Source organism: Fulvia fulva, chromosome 1 (genome assembly GCF_020509005.1).
Source record: "Fulvia fulva chromosome 1, complete sequence".
Taxonomy (NCBI): domain Eukaryota; kingdom Fungi; phylum Ascomycota; class Dothideomycetes; order Mycosphaerellales; family Mycosphaerellaceae; genus Fulvia; species Fulvia fulva.
The window spans coordinates 9303717-9318145 of NC_063012.1; the positions used below are offsets into that span (position 1 = coordinate 9303717).

At 53.5% G+C, this 14429-nt stretch overlaps 9 protein-coding genes across 9 annotated transcripts; 5 read left to right on the forward strand and 4 right to left on the reverse strand.

Moving 5' to 3' along the window:
* Positions 1-116: 116 nt before the first annotated feature.
* CLAFUR5_20134 (uncharacterized protein) lies at positions 117-268 on the reverse strand (the record flags this gene model as incomplete). Its single annotated transcript, XM_059462971.1, has 2 exons — positions 117-202; positions 256-268. 2 exons carry the CDS (start codon positions 266-268, stop codon positions 117-119), a joined length of 99 nt encoding a protein of 32 aa, XP_059318873.1.
* A 611-nt stretch (positions 269-879) lies between these two features.
* On the reverse strand, positions 880-3168 carry CLAFUR5_01865 (Tryptophan synthase; the record flags this gene model as incomplete). Its single annotated transcript, XM_047901013.1, has 1 exon — positions 880-3168. One exon carries the CDS (start codon positions 3166-3168, stop codon positions 880-882), a length of 2289 nt encoding a protein of 762 aa, XP_047756339.1.
* Positions 3169-3556: 388 nt separating this feature from the next.
* On the forward strand, positions 3557-4348 carry CLAFUR5_01866 (GrpE, mitochondrial; the record flags this gene model as incomplete). The annotated part of the gene is made up of 2 exons (XM_047901014.1): positions 3557-4264; positions 4316-4348. 2 exons carry the CDS (start codon positions 3557-3559, stop codon positions 4346-4348), a joined length of 741 nt encoding a protein of 246 aa, XP_047756338.1.
* Positions 4349-5041: 693 nt separating this feature from the next.
* CLAFUR5_01867 (uncharacterized protein) lies at positions 5042-5527 on the forward strand (the record flags this gene model as incomplete). The annotated part of the gene is made up of 1 exon (XM_047901015.1): positions 5042-5527. One exon carries the CDS (start codon positions 5042-5044, stop codon positions 5525-5527), a length of 486 nt encoding a protein of 161 aa, XP_047756337.1.
* A 611-nt stretch (positions 5528-6138) lies between these two features.
* On the forward strand, positions 6139-7875 carry CLAFUR5_01868 (Cytochrome P450 monooxygenase lcsI; the record flags this gene model as incomplete). The annotated part of the gene is made up of 4 exons (XM_047901016.1): positions 6139-6201; positions 6250-6534; positions 6642-6937; positions 6999-7875. The coding sequence occupies 4 exons, from the start codon at positions 6139-6141 to the stop codon at positions 7873-7875; spliced, it is 1521 nt and encodes a 506-aa protein (XP_047756342.1).
* A 626-nt stretch (positions 7876-8501) lies between these two features.
* CLAFUR5_01869 ([Pyruvate dehydrogenase (acetyl-transferring)] kinase, mitochondrial) lies at positions 8502-10015 on the forward strand (the record flags this gene model as incomplete). The annotated part of the gene is made up of 4 exons (XM_047901017.1): positions 8502-8520; positions 8584-8679; positions 8729-8877; positions 8933-10015. The coding sequence occupies 4 exons, from the start codon at positions 8502-8504 to the stop codon at positions 10013-10015; spliced, it is 1347 nt and encodes a 448-aa protein (XP_047756341.1).
* Positions 10016-10027: 12 nt separating this feature from the next.
* CLAFUR5_01870 (uncharacterized protein) lies at positions 10028-10351 on the forward strand (the record flags this gene model as incomplete). Its single annotated transcript, XM_047901018.1, has 1 exon — positions 10028-10351. One exon carries the CDS (start codon positions 10028-10030, stop codon positions 10349-10351), a length of 324 nt encoding a protein of 107 aa, XP_047755241.1.
* A 478-nt stretch (positions 10352-10829) lies between these two features.
* Positions 10830-11930, reverse strand: CLAFUR5_01871 (Transcription initiation factor IIF subunit beta; the record flags this gene model as incomplete). The annotated part of the gene is made up of 1 exon (XM_047901019.1): positions 10830-11930. One exon carries the CDS (start codon positions 11928-11930, stop codon positions 10830-10832), a length of 1101 nt encoding a protein of 366 aa, XP_047755242.1.
* Positions 11931-12944: 1014 nt separating this feature from the next.
* Positions 12945-14174, reverse strand: CLAFUR5_01872 (putative GTP cyclohydrolase-2; the record flags this gene model as incomplete). Its single annotated transcript, XM_047901020.1, has 1 exon — positions 12945-14174. The coding sequence occupies one exon, from the start codon at positions 14172-14174 to the stop codon at positions 12945-12947; it is 1230 nt and encodes a 409-aa protein (XP_047755243.1).
* Positions 14175-14429: the final 255 nt, after the last annotated feature.

The window sequence follows — 14429 nt, forward strand, 5'->3', positions numbered from 1 at the left end:
CAAACAACTTCCATACAAATGCTACATAACGCCAGCCATGGACTGCATCGACCTCTTACAGAAGATCAACAGCCAGGCTCTGAGAGTGAATAGCGAAACCCCAAGCTCATCAATACCTAGGTGTCGCCAGGGTTTCTTGGGTCAGGGGGTGACCAGGGCCGTGGTCCTGGTGGGGGCATGCTACCGACTGGCGTTTCGTCGTCTGTCACAGACCTCTCAGCTTTGCAGCGCGAACCTTTCGCAAATAGCACTTACCTTGATAAGGCATCTTTGATGATGTCCTTGGTGGGTGATACTGGTGTTTGGTGGTGTGATAGGATTGGAGCTGTTGGTATTGGGAGTGGTGGATAGTCGAGTGGATGGTGGTTGTGTTGAGGAGAAGGAGTGGGAGGAGTAGGAGTGGGAGGAGTACCCTCTTATAAAGTCGAATTGAGTCTGTTTTACTGCGTTCACGATGGTGAGAAGGACTGAGAGCTGGCACGGGTGGCGAAGCAAGAGGGAGTGCTTCACGAATGTGTATACATCAACAGCCGTGGAGACTGTACGCATTGGGAACCGCCATTGAGGAATGATGCGCTTTGAAAGTGGCGCTGAACAGTTTGATATCAGTCACTGTGGCAAAAACGTCGTGCAATCAAGCAAACGATATGGAATGAAGATCGAGATCCTTGATGTTAACGCTCCGATAGAGCAATCGCGACTTCCAGGCCGCGCTGGATTCATTCAATGTTGTTTATTCTAGCTTGTCAAACGAGTGACGACGAGATTCAATCAGGCATTACGCGCAACCAACTCCTGCGCTTTTCAATCAGATATCTTGTACAGCGTGACTTTGACAGCCGAAAAGCAAAAGATGACCCGGCGTACACTTGTATGCACCTAGAATCTCAGATCCCAACCAATCTTTGGTCCTATCACGGGCAGCTCTTCTGCCACCGACTGTACGTCCTTGTCACCTCTGCCGGACAAGCAAATGACAATGTTCTGATCTTCTTTCATCGTCTTGGCCAGCGCCATTGCACCAAAAATGGCATGGCTTGTTTCCAATGCAGGAATGATGCCCTCCAGTTCCGACAACTGTCTGAACCCGATGAAAGCCTCAGCATCCGTGGCAGCGATGAACTTGGCGCGCGAGCTATCCTTCCAGCCTGAGAGCTCTGGTCCAACACCTGGGTAGTCAAGACCTGCGGACACTGAATGGGTATCCTCGATCTGGCCTTCGGCGCTCTGAAGAACGTAGGTCCGTACACCGTGAAGTACACCTGGCTTGCCTCCTGTCAGAGTAGCGCTATGCCTGTTCGTGTCGACGCCGTCACCACCAGCTTCCACGCCGAGTAGCTGGACGCTTGGGTCGTTCGAGAAGGGGAAGAACATGCCAGTAGCGTTACTGCCACCGCCAACGCACGCCACGACGGCATCCGGTAGGCGGCCGGTGAGCTCATGCATCTGCTCCTTTGTCTCGTTCCCGATGACACTCTGGAATGTTCGTACCATGGTAGGGAAGGGATGAGGTCCTATCGCCGAGCCGATGATGTAGTGAGTTGTGTCCAGCTTCTCGACCCATTTCCTCAAGGCCTCGTTTACTGCATCTCGTAGTGTTCGTGAGCCAGACTCGACTGCAACCACACTCGCGCCGAGAAGCTTCATGCGGAATACGTTCAATGCTTGGCGCCGGACGTCCTCTGCTCCCATGTAGACTGTGCACTTCATACCGAACCTCGCACAAACGGTAGCGGTGGCGACGCCGTGCTGACCCGCGCCTGTCTCTGCGATAATCTCCGTCTTCCCCAGCCGTCTCGCGATGAGAATCTGGCCGACTGCGTTGTTGATCTTGTGTGATCCTGTGTGATTCAGGTCCTCGCGCTTCAGATATACGTTCGCACCATAGCCTTGCTCGGCCTCTTTCCGTACATGTTCTGTCACGCGTTCTGCCTTGTGTAGTGACGAAGGCCTGCTCATGTACGGGTAGTACGACCTGAACTCTTCCCAGAACTTCGGGTCGTTTCGTGCATCGTTGAAGCCTTGCTCAAGCTCCGCCAAACAGTCCATCAGTGACTCGGGGACGTACTGTCCACCGAATTGTCCAAACCGCGAGGGCATCAGCTCGGTGTCTTTGCCCTCTGTGTTGAGAGCTTCGAGCTGATCTGCTAGGCCAGGACCGTTGGACTCCTTCACGACAGCATCGACGTGGACGGTGCCGTTCGACGGTAAGCTCTCGCTGTCGGGCTGTTTTGTAGGGTCCGCAGTGGATATCTCCTTGGGTGCTTCTCCGTTGGTCTTGTTCACCCAGCCGCTGCCGTCGCCACCTGGGTTCGCGGCGGTTGAGATATCATGCCCGTTGGATTCACCACCATTGGTAACACTGACAGCAGGATTCCGTCGCTGAGTGATTGTGTGGCAGTATTCCTCAACAGCTTTGGCTCCCTTGCCACTTGCAGCATTCTTGATTGTTGTGATGATCTGACTGCCAATAACGACACCCTCTGAGACTTTACCAACTTGCACAAAATGCTCACGAGTACTCACACCGAAGCCGACAGCCGCCGGCACGCCTCCAGAGTACTTGTGAACTCTGTCAAGCAGATCTGGCAGGCCGGAGCTCAGGGCTCCCGTAGCACCTGTAACACCCATGCGTGATACGACGTAGATGAAGGAGTCTGCAATGCCACATAGCAACTTCATACGCTTCTCACTTGTAGCAGGAGCAATCAATGGCACATATGAGAGGCCGTATGTTGTGCAATGCCCTCTGAATCGGACCGCTTCCTCTGGTGGCAGATCGACCATGATGAAGCCGTTGACGCCTGCTGCTTTGGCATCCTGCAGCATACGCTCTTCGCCGTATGCCAATAGCGGATTGTAGTAGCCCATGAGCAGTACGGGTGCTCTGAGGCCTCTACTCCGTGCAGTCTTCACGATGTTCAAGCAATGTTTCGTAGTCGTGCCATTGGCGAGTGCCTGTGTGTTGGCGGTCTGGATCGTAGGGCCGTCGGCGATTGGGTCTGTGAAGGGTGTGCCCAATTCTATGATATCGGCCCCGCCAGCTTCCATGGACAATAAAATGTCGGGAGTCTCTGCAATGGTCGGGTAGCCAGCAGTTGTGTATGTGACAAGGGCAGGTCTGCCCTCGCTCTTCGCTCGAGCGAACGCCTTCTTGATGCCGTCCATCTTTGCAGCTGCTTGTCAGCCAAAGTGTATGCGGTCTTGATGTGCCCCAGATGGATGCTGCGTTTGCACCGATCGGCTGGTCGAGGGATTGGGATTCGTGTAGCAAGCAATATCAGTCACAGACTGTGGCGTGTTGATCACAGCGACTTGGTGGTAGAGTGTGATTTGTGTAAAGGTGTGCGGTGTGCGGTGGGAGAACGTTCCGAAGAAAGTTGGTCGAACAATCCAATGCTATGTATGACTCGATCATCATCGTCGTCGGCCGGGATCGCCGTGACGGGACCAGGCGTTGCTCGCGTGCCTTCAACTTTTTGAGCTTCAGGCAAGAACGAACGCTGCACTTGCATCCGTCTCAACACCTTGCTCACTGCGCTCATCACACCACAACATGCTTCAACAACGACTACTACGATCTCTGCAGCAGGCCACACGGCAGCCGCAGCTTCTGCGCGCCTCGAACATCCACAGCACACCCTTTTGCGCCGCCACGTCAAAACTTGCGCCAGCCACATCACATCAACTGCTAGGGCGAAGATGGTATTCGGAAGCTACAAAGGAGTCTGAGAAAACAGAAGAGCAAATGCTAAAGGAGAATTCTGGCGAACAGAATGCTAAGGACGACAAGAGTGCCGCGAAGGAGGACCCAGTGCAGAAAGAGCTCGAGGCCAAGAAGAGAGAGGTCATCGATGTGACAGATCGCTTGAAGCGACAAGTGGCCGAGTACAGGAACCTCCAAGAACAGACGAAGCGCGAAGTCGCTGCTGCGAAAGACTTTGCGTTGCAGAAGTTCGCCAAAGATCTGCTGGACAGCGTCGACAACCTTGACCGTGCTCTTGAGAATGTGCCCCAAGAGAAGCTCACAGATGAGAACAAGGATCTTGTGAACCTGCACAGTGGGCTGAAGATGACTGAGACGATCTTGATGAACACTCTCAAGAAGCACGGTATGGAGCGGATAGACCCCAGTGCCGAGAACGAGCCTTTCGACCCCAACAAGCACGAGGCAATGTTTCAGGCGCCCCAGCCAGGCAAGAAGGATGGTACCGTCTTCTATACTCAGCAAAAAGGATTCGTGTACAATAACCGCGTACTCAGGGTAAGCTCGTCACCTGCCACCACTTCTACAGCATGCTAACACCTTATCTAGGCGGCCAAGGTTGGCGTTGTTAAGAACTCATGATCTTTGTCACAAAGTTGTATTATAGGAAACGCTAGGCATGGCGCCTGTTCAGGCGCCCGAGGTGTGGGAGCAGCTGCTACAGCAGCGTAGAATTGTACAATCTCATCTTAAGTTGCGCCAGCACAAGCGCAGAAGGAAAGCATGGCGCTGGCGGTTGTACATATGTGCAGCATCATGATATAATTAGTGCCAGGACGACTACTTTGTGACATCTGGTAGACCCTATCGGCCCTCAGTTTACGCATTCAATCCAACCATTGACCCCAACAGGAAGATGCATCAGGGCTGTCACAACTCCACTCTCTCGCAAGTGTGCGACGCAGCGTCTTAGGTACAATACATACTGCGTGTAGTCTCGATCTGCTTCGCGGTAATGATCATACATCCAGACTCTTCCTTCCCGCAGTGGAGAGAATGGACATGAGAATGGATATTATTATCATGCACGTCTATGCAAACACCAACTTCGGGTTAAGCTTTCGGCAAAGACGTGCCGAATTCGTGAAACAATCTTCTCACGAGTCACGACGCGACCTTTGACGCGTCCACGGTTCCATCCTTCGGCAAGCAACACAACGCCAAGCACTGTCTGACAGAGCTGACGGTAGGGCCGAAGACACCTGCTCCGCACTGCCAGCTTGGGCGACAGACAGCGAGACCTAGCCGCGACGATTGGTGCCACCATCTGACAAGATGCCCTCCATCTCCTTGCTCCCGCCGGCGGCAGAGCGGGCGAACAATGACATTGCAAACCCGTTGCCAGCAGTACTTCAGACGCCATCCGGACTAGCTATGATCGAGCTTCAGGGTAGCGTGCTCACAGAGAATGCGGATGCTGGAATGGTCCTCGAGCTAGGCAACTTGGTGTTTCCACCTGCAGAAGACGACGAGGACGAGGACGGCGACTGGGACGGCAAGCGGGTCTTCCTCTTCATAGGCAAGCATCAGCGAATGGCCGGCGAGGTGAAGAAGCTCGCCAAACCCGTGGCTGTTATTCGACGAAGGCCTGTCGATGCCAATGCCAACTCCTCTATACCCGGAAGTGAGGATGTCGAGATTGCGGAGATTATTTACTACAGGATACTTTTTGCACACCGCCCCGAGCCCGTGGGGGGCGGACAACAAGAACAACAACAAGAAAAACAAGAAAAACAACAGCAACAACTGGCCGAAGAATGAACCTGCACACATTCGCTGGAGCCACTTGAACAGTGCTTCTGATTAATCAACATGCTGCGACGCGGCACAACAGCGTACTAAATTTGAGGTTCCCGTCAAGACAGCCAGTGCTTGGTCACCTTCGCGAGACAACCTGCATGTTGGCCCTACGTGCCATCCTCCGCTGGGCGCGGCCGCATTAGCCCTGCTGGCGCACACGGTATGTTACAGCTGCTGCTATAAGATCCCATCCTCCTGCCTGCACCTTCAATATCGTTGCTGGGGACTTGCAATCACAATTTCCGCACACTGTCTTCGTGCTGGATGCCCTATATCGAGGATCTATCAGGCATTACCTCGCTCTCCTTCAGTAGTCTACGGACATTGGAAGGGCCCAGCTTTCATTATTACCCTGGTACGCCTCTCCTCAGCAGTACTGTCATACGATTGGTGTAGACACAGTGTACGTCTCGAATCAGTCCCCGACGGCACGGTCGACGCCTTGCCCTTCAACTGGCCCATGTAGACTAGAGCTAATTTTTGGACAGTTGAAGATCGTTACTGACCGTCTCTACAGACGCCAGTTGGCCCCGAAGACTGTACTTCATAAGATCCTGTGACATCTCAGCACAATGGAGGCATCAAACGACCGGGTCCAAATGCCCCTTGCGCTGATAGGCACATTTGCTGCGTTGGTACGGACTTCGAAAGGTCTGATATCTATTACGCTAACAGTCTGGCAGTCATTCACCTACTTCACCGTCAGGACAGTCTACGACTTGTTTTTCGGCCCTTTGGCCCGTATACCAGGCCCAGCTCTCAGCGCCATCTCTCGACTTCCCCATGTGCGGGACTTACTCAGAGGGAAGACTGTCGACACAATCACTGAGCTGCACAAGACGTATGGAGACGTGGTCCGATTTTCCCCAAATGAAGTGTCTTTCATCTCTATAGAGACGGCATTTCCAGACATCTATGGCTTCCGTACAGGAAAGCTCAAGGGTCACGTTAACATGCAGAAAGATTCGGTAAGCAGTTCCTGTGGAGTGTATCCAAACGTGGCTGAACTAGCAACATCATGATTGCACCACTATCTTCTCAGCACTGATCCCTCACTGACTCCCAACTTTTGCAGGTCTGGTACGCAAAACCGGCGAACGGCGTCCCTTCCATTCTGATTGCTGACGATGAGTACCATTCAAGAGGACGAAGGGTTCTATCTCATGCATTCAGTGAGAAGGCGCTGGCCGAGCAAGAGCCCCTTGTTCAATCATATGCCGACCAACTGGTCGACCGTCTCAGGGAAGTCACTGCAAAGACCGGTGAAGCTCAAGACATGTGCAAATGGTACAACTGGACCACGTTTGATGTCATTGCTGATTTAATTGTTGGAGAGCCATTCGGGTGTCTCCAGGACCTCACAATGCACAAGTATGTAATCTCAACCGCTCGGTGAGATGCCTCACGTGCTGCCAGCTGACACCAGACTTAGGTATATCACACTGTTGTTCCAGTCGCTGAAGGGGTTCCGCATTAGTTACATCCTACACTATTATCCCTGGCTCCAAGGCATTGGTAAAAAGCTTATCCCTGTAGAACTACTGGCGAAACGAAAAGAGTTCCAAGGCTGGGTGAAGAGTCAGGTCAGGAAGCGCATCGAAAGGGATACACAACGTCCAGATTTCATGACGCAAATCCTCGCAAACAATGGCACTAAAGGAGCTGCTTTGACCAATGAACAGATCGACGCAAATGCCCACCTTATGCTTGTTGCTGGCTCGGAGACCACCGCAACCCTGCTTTCTGGCGCAACCTATTGCCTTCTCGCGAATCCGGACAAACATGAGACGTTGAAGCAGGAGATTCGTGGTCGCTTCAAAGATAACAGTGACCTCACGCTTGCGGCAGTCAACGACTCGCCGTATCTAATTGCGGTTCTCTCTGAAGCACTTCGATACTTTCCGCCGGTTCCTGCTGGCTTCCAGCGACGTGTGGGCCCTGGAGGCGAGTTCGTCTCGGGCTACTACATCCCGGAGGGAACGTCTGTCTCCGTGTCGCATTATCCCGCGTACCAATCAGCATACAACTTCAAGGATCCAGACGACTTCATCCCCGAAAGGTGGCTACCGGACCAGCCGACATATGCCGAAGACAAAAGATCCGCTTGCCAACCTTTCAGCTTCGGCCCAAGAAATTGCTTGGGCAAGAACCTCGCGTATGCCGAGATGAGGTTGATACTGGCCAAGGTCATTTGGTCCTTTGATCTGGAGCTTGAGGCAGAGTGTCGCGACTGGATGAAGAGGTGTAAAGTGGTCACGTTGTATGATAAGCCGCCTCTGATGGTGAAGGTCAACGATGTGAGAAAGTAGTCGTGAGCAAAGGAAAGCGCTTGGAGGAGCGATGCCATGCGGCATGGGGTCATACGGCGTGGTCTGCAAGCAAACAAGTTTAATGTGTCGATGCAGTGAAAGTGACATGAAGCTCTAAGCTCGTCAGCACTTCTCACCCGCGGTTCAGAGCACTGCTATGCTTGAGTTAATGATTTCTCGAAGCACACGCAAGAATGATGACTGCTGCATGCTATTCCCGGCATGAGATGTAGTCTGTGTGCCAATGGCACGTGAGGCATATTTTGGATTGTCCCGACATCTTCCGAGCAGCACCCAACAACGGCCACAGTCTTCCTCGTACTAGTGTGCTAGCATGAACAGGTGGTGCAGCCATTGTCAGCCCCCGGAGCAATAGCTAGAGCGGTTGTCATCACCTAGCAAACTGCAACCTCGGTATGATAAAGAACCTTAGCTCCCGCGGGTCGAGGGGCCCTACCATGCATTTGGCAGCCCAGACCATCCGCTCTACCGCAGCAAGAGTCACGAGCTTAGCATCGATGCTAGTATACAGTCACGCCTACCTCACTCTCCTATTACGCGCGCACCCACTGCACATATTGTCGTTCCCATCGTTGTCCAGGCCCTGTGGCCTGTAATCGCCCAGCATGTCGTGGAAGAAGTCAGGTTGGTTCCAAGCACTGCCCTCTGCTGTCTGCGTGGTGACGTTGCTAACGACGGTGTGTGAAGCACAACTGATGGACACCATCAAGCACTATTCGAACTTCCCCGCGACCGGAGTGAGTCTACGGCAGATGGTGCAGTTTGGCAGCAACCCGTCCACCGGTATAGTGCACGCAATTGATGTGCAAGAGCATGCATTGAACGACAGCAGGCACTCTGTTCCGCGCCTCCCAGTTCCTGTCTGAAGAGCTGCCCATACGTCTCGCACACCGGGTACAAGAGCTTGGCGATCTCCCAGATGGACTCAACGAGATGGAGAGCATCAAGCGTGTGCAGGACTGGTACGCGGAGTCGTTCGAGGTAGGTTGTAAGAGCGGGCCATGCATGAGAAGGGCAGTCTGACGTCCATACACAGGAGATCACGACGCTGTCAAAGCCGAGCCTGACGAACGAAATCAGAGAGCGACTGCTGAAGCCTGCAAAGGCCAATGGCAGAAACTCCAGAATCCTCAGCGAAACAACGCACAATCCCAGCATCAAGCCCGGCCAGTACAAGTCCGATGCAAAGCTCACGGCGAACGGCGAGACCGACAAGGAGAATGTTAACGGCAACGGCAATGGAGCAAGACGAGCTGCTGCACGACGATACTTCAGCGCCGCCGACGATGGAAACGACTGGCCTCCGGAGCTCGAAGACTACAACACTCGTTTTGCCAAGACTCTCGAGAAGATCAAGAGAAGGCACGACAGCGTCGTCACTACGATAGCCCAGGGTATCCTCGAGTACAAGCGCAAACGGCAAAGAATGCAGATTGACAACAACATTCAGGCCTTCTTGGACCGTTTCTACATGTCGCGAATAGGAATCCGCATGCTGATCGGCCAACACATTGCCCTGACCGACCAACGTACGCAGAGCGACCCAAACTACGTGGGAATCATTTGCACCAAGACCAATGTCAAAGAGCTGGCACAAGAGGCTATCGAGAACGCGCGATTTGTCTGCGAGGATCACTACGGCCTTTTCGATGCGCCCAAGGTGAGGCTGGTGTGTCCCGATGACCTGAACTTTATGTACGTTCCAGGTCATTTGTCACACATGCTGTTTGAGACCCTCAAGAACAGTCTGCGAGCCGTCGTGGAAACACATGGCCAAGATAAGGAAGAGTTCCCAGTGACGCAAGTGATCGTGTCCGAGGGCAGGGAGGATATCACCATCAAAATAAGCGACGAAGGCGGAGGCATTCCCCGAAGCAGCATTCCGCTGGTCTGGACTTATATGTACACGACCGTCGATCAAACGCCGAATCTGGATCCGGACTTCAACAAGAGCGACTTCAAAGCACCCATGGCTGGCTTTGGATACGGTCTACCCATTTCGCGCCTGTACGCGCGATACTTTGGCGGTGATCTCAAACTGATCTCGATGGAGGGCTACGGCACTGATGTCTACCTGCACCTGAATCGTTTGAGCTCCAGCTCAGAGCCGCTGCAATAGCAACTACCAGTCATGAGGGATGAATGGAAAGGTGTCTTGAACGCACCTTCAAACACTTACAACAGCAAGGCCGTCTCGCCAACATCTCGGGGATTGACGCGCGCCGGAAGGCAAATCGAGGCGGCGGGAGGAGATCGCATCGCGGGAATGACCATGGCCACGAGAGCGATGAAGCTAAAGTCGCCCAAAGCAAGTATGTGGGACTTGCAGACCCGGGAGGTCAGCGCAAGGCGACAGGTTGGTGATGTTGCGGATAGTATCAATAGGCCGCCGAGTACTGGTGACAGCGGCGAGAAGCCGTGGTGGAAGAATGTTGGCATGGAGGAGGGAATGTGAGCGCGATTATGTTCGAATGCCAAAGCAGCATTTTGCGGTGTTCAAGGCGTTATGGTGGCGGGTTCTGCCTAGCGACTTGCACAGGACATGGCATATGACAGACAAGGATCCGTCTGTTCTTGACGATTACAGTGTACAGTGTACGTAGCTTAAGAGCGCTGCAAAGCTGCAAAAGAAACGATTATTCATTGATGTGAAAGGAGCTTCGCACGCGCTCGACGGATGACAAGCGTATTACCACGATGCTAGCCACGACTTCAAAGGTGCCCGCGGTATCTGTAACGACTTCCTTGAATGAACGCCAATACCTTGAGCGTGATTCAAGCGTCATTCGTTGCTCAAGATTACGATTACATCGTGCTCGACCTTTCCAAGCAAACGCCAGGTCACAAAGACCCTCCACTGCCGCAAAGATGCTCCCGCAGACTGTTCCTGCAGTCCTCGTTCTAAAGTGTAGCTTCCACCGGGTATATTGAGCTCACTTCACGTCTTCCATTTCGTCGTTATCATCGTCCTCCGCTTCATCGCCTGTACCACCATCACTTTCGGGCTCGCTCTTCAGCACAGCGGACTCTTCCTTGACACCAACACCATTCTCAATATTAAGCAACCGCGCGGTATTGTCGTTGAGCTTGTAATTGCCATTGAAATCGCCGCTCTTGATCAGGAAAGCTATACCCTCGAGGTGTTCTTTGATGAAGGCTTCCGGCTGTCGCAGACGTTGACGCAGAGTCTTCATCTGCCAGTACTGATACTCGGTGAAGCATTGCTGGAGCGCGTCGATGAGCTCGTTTGTTGACATGCGCACGGCCTTCTCCTTTGGCTGCTTCTTCTTCTTCTGGCCCTTGCCTGGCTTCGAAGTGGTGCTGCCGAAGGTGAAGCCGCTGTTGGTCATACCGGGGTGCCACTTTGTCTTGTCGACGGTGGCGTTGAATGTCGTCTTCTTACCACCTTGGAGCGCCTTGTCGTACGCTTTCTTGAAGTAGTCGAGTGAGGTGTCGTCCTCGACTGCCTTGGCCACAGCTTCGTTGACGATGGGTGGTTGGAGGGTGATTTGCTTCGGAATAGCGGTGCGGTATGTGCCAGGCTTCCTTTGTCCCCCACCATAGCGGTCGTTCTTGTTAATGCCTGTCGGTCTACCAGCAGCCAGGTTCTTGCCCTGCCCGAATTGCTGCGCGCGATGGCCGGGAAGGTCCTTTTCTGAGAACACGATCGTGTTGTTGTACGTGGTCGCTCGAACATCGAGGTTGTACATCTTGGGCAGATCTTTATGCGGTGCAAAGCGCTCGTCGTCCTTCGGAGTGAGGAGTCTGATCTGTGCCTTCTGTGGCTCGTCTGGCTTGCTGTGATACACGCGCAGCTTTCCGACTTCTATCTGCTCCCCATCTGGCGCGTTCTGATAGATCTCGTTCCATGCTTTCCACATATCCTCTGACACCTTGATCAGCCATGCGCCTCTCTGCGTTTCTGCCTGGGTCGGGAATGTGAGGTCGGTGTCGTCTTCGAATTCGTCGATGTCTCCCAGCTTTGAGGGCGAGTCCGCCGGGTCGACTTTAATCTCGGGCTTCACTTCTGCCATCGTGTCGGTAGTGATGTGGTTGTTGTTGTAGAGAACATTGAAGTTGAGATCACCAATGACAATGACTGTCGCGGCTCGCGCTAGAGCTCGGCCCGGTGATCGACAAAGCGGGATGCTCCGTTCCGCACGTGCACACACCTCCTGGCTTCACATGCTGAACACAATTCACTTCACATGGTGATGCTAAGCTGCCTGGTGCTCATCGAAGCTTATTGCTTCGCGCATCAACCCATTGGCCGTGATGACTACTTACGCAAATGGAAACATTACTGCATGCTCCTCCACCGGCATGCACGAGATTGCGATGATGGAGACTGGCCGGACCCAATTTATATACATGCGTCACTGTACATTGCTTCATTATATACATATGACAAGGCTCGCAGCGACCCTGCCTTTCCTTCGTAGCGAACGGCTGACCGGGCTTTGCTTTGGTAATGCCGGATCACGACCCAGCCTGTATCGGTCGTGTACCTGTTGCGAATCTACAGTCTCAAAGCACAACTCAGTTATCATCAGGCTACCACCGGATTCCGCTGGTCAGCTGAGGCATTCGAGTGTTGAGACGCGATCGATACGCGAAAGATGCATCATCAAGTCGTAACAATGGTCACATCTAGCCCACATCTCTTCACATCTTTCGGGACACTGCAATCTGACGACCATCGAGAGTGCATGGGCCCTGGATGTCGGAAACTCGATGGCGGGGCGAAAGCGGGCAAGATCAGGGATCTACCCGAGTCGTAATGCTTGCAATCGTGCTCAGAGATTGCAGACCTCTTTCCGCATGACCGAGAGTGGGTCGACTGCTGCTCACGGTGCGAATGCGGTCGTACAAACGTCGCAAATGACGGAGAACGTCAGATGGTGTTGCGCGGGAAGTTCCGAATCCTAGCCGAGGCATTGAGCGGCTGGCATCTCACAACAAGATCGGACTTTCGTGATGTGTATTCGAAGGCCCCAGCAGATGAGGCGCTCTACAGGCGCCATGCAATATCATTGTGCCGTGAATGCTCAAGTGCTCGAGAACATATGCTTGAACTTTTCGATCTTGGTCGAAATGTACTTTTCGACTTCCGGACTGTTGATGCCTTCCTTGCCATCCGTTTTCCACGCAAGAGGAATCATCGGCACTCTTTCGGTAACGCGAACCTCACGGTTAGGCCCTTCGACAGCTCGGATCTTCTCCGGGTTGTTGGTAAGAAGACGGATGCCCCGTTCGCCGCCTAGTCCGAGGTCCAGCAATATCGCAGTGGCTAGACCGTATGATCGAGCATCACCAGGGTGTCGTAGAAGAATGTTCGCTTCCATTGTGTCATGACCCAAATCCTGGAGATTGTAGGCCTTCAGCTTACTCAACAAGCCAATGCCACGTCCCTCTTGTCGGAGGTAGACAATGACTCCGCCACAAGAAGGTAGCCTTGCCTCAGGGGCATGTTCTACAGCTGGGGAGCCGCTTGGCGTCGCCGCAGGCAAAGACATCAATCGTGCCGCCTCGTCCAGCTGCTCACCACAATCGCATCGCGCTGACCAAACAGTCTCCCCAGTGTAGCACTCCGAATGTATGCGAACAAGTGGTGGGCCCAATTCCGATGGGTATGAGGAATAGCTCCAGTCTTCTTGCGCAGATGACCCCGAGCTTGCAGTCGTGGATATGCTGTTTGAAGTGTCGATCTGCGCTCCCGATGCAATGACGGGCGGCCTTACGGCAACGCCTGCATCCTGCCGTATCTGGCCCAATCTGCTATGCGTGCGCCCGGGAAATAGCGTGCCTGTATATGCGCCTCTGATCATGCGGTCTCTTTCCGATTCCCCAGGTCGCGGAGCGTCAAGACTTTGGCTACGTATATGTGGTCCAAACACAATCGCTAGGTGCTCTTTATTATCTGCACTGTTGTGGTACAAGTGGAGAAACATCTCCTGGCCGGTGGTGGTCGGAATTCTGGCGCGAACCTCGCATTGCACCTCGGGTAAACGTTCCAGCAGTTTCGGAGCGCCATGTTCGCTCGCGGCGTCACGCGCGGTAGTAGGCACACTCGTGGGCAGTCTGTCGTGTCGCTGACCGTTTGCAAAGGGCGTGTGTGGAGGTGTGAAGGCGGGACTGACTAAGGGCGGCGGGTGAGCGGAGTGTGTCGAGAAGTCGTTGTCCAGCTGCAAGTCGGATACATTGTGGTCATGATGCTGCGGTTTCGGCGAGGCAATGGGCGTTATGGCCGGCGAGGCAATAGATGGGAAATCGGGCATCTTGCAACTTGTCAAGCGCAACGTCGGACGACTGCATGTGTAAATGCAGGTGGACGTCCTGGCTGATGACATATTATCGAGCCGAGAGCGGAGCACCGAGTGTCGGACCGCAGCACGTAGTCTAAGATTGGGTCCTCTACCGAGACGTCTTGTGCTGCGAGGCTTCCACCTGTTTCGATGGTGTCGAGATCTCAGTGCTTACTCTCGAGTCGGGTCACATCGGCTGCAATGGGGGCATGTTACATCTTGATGGAC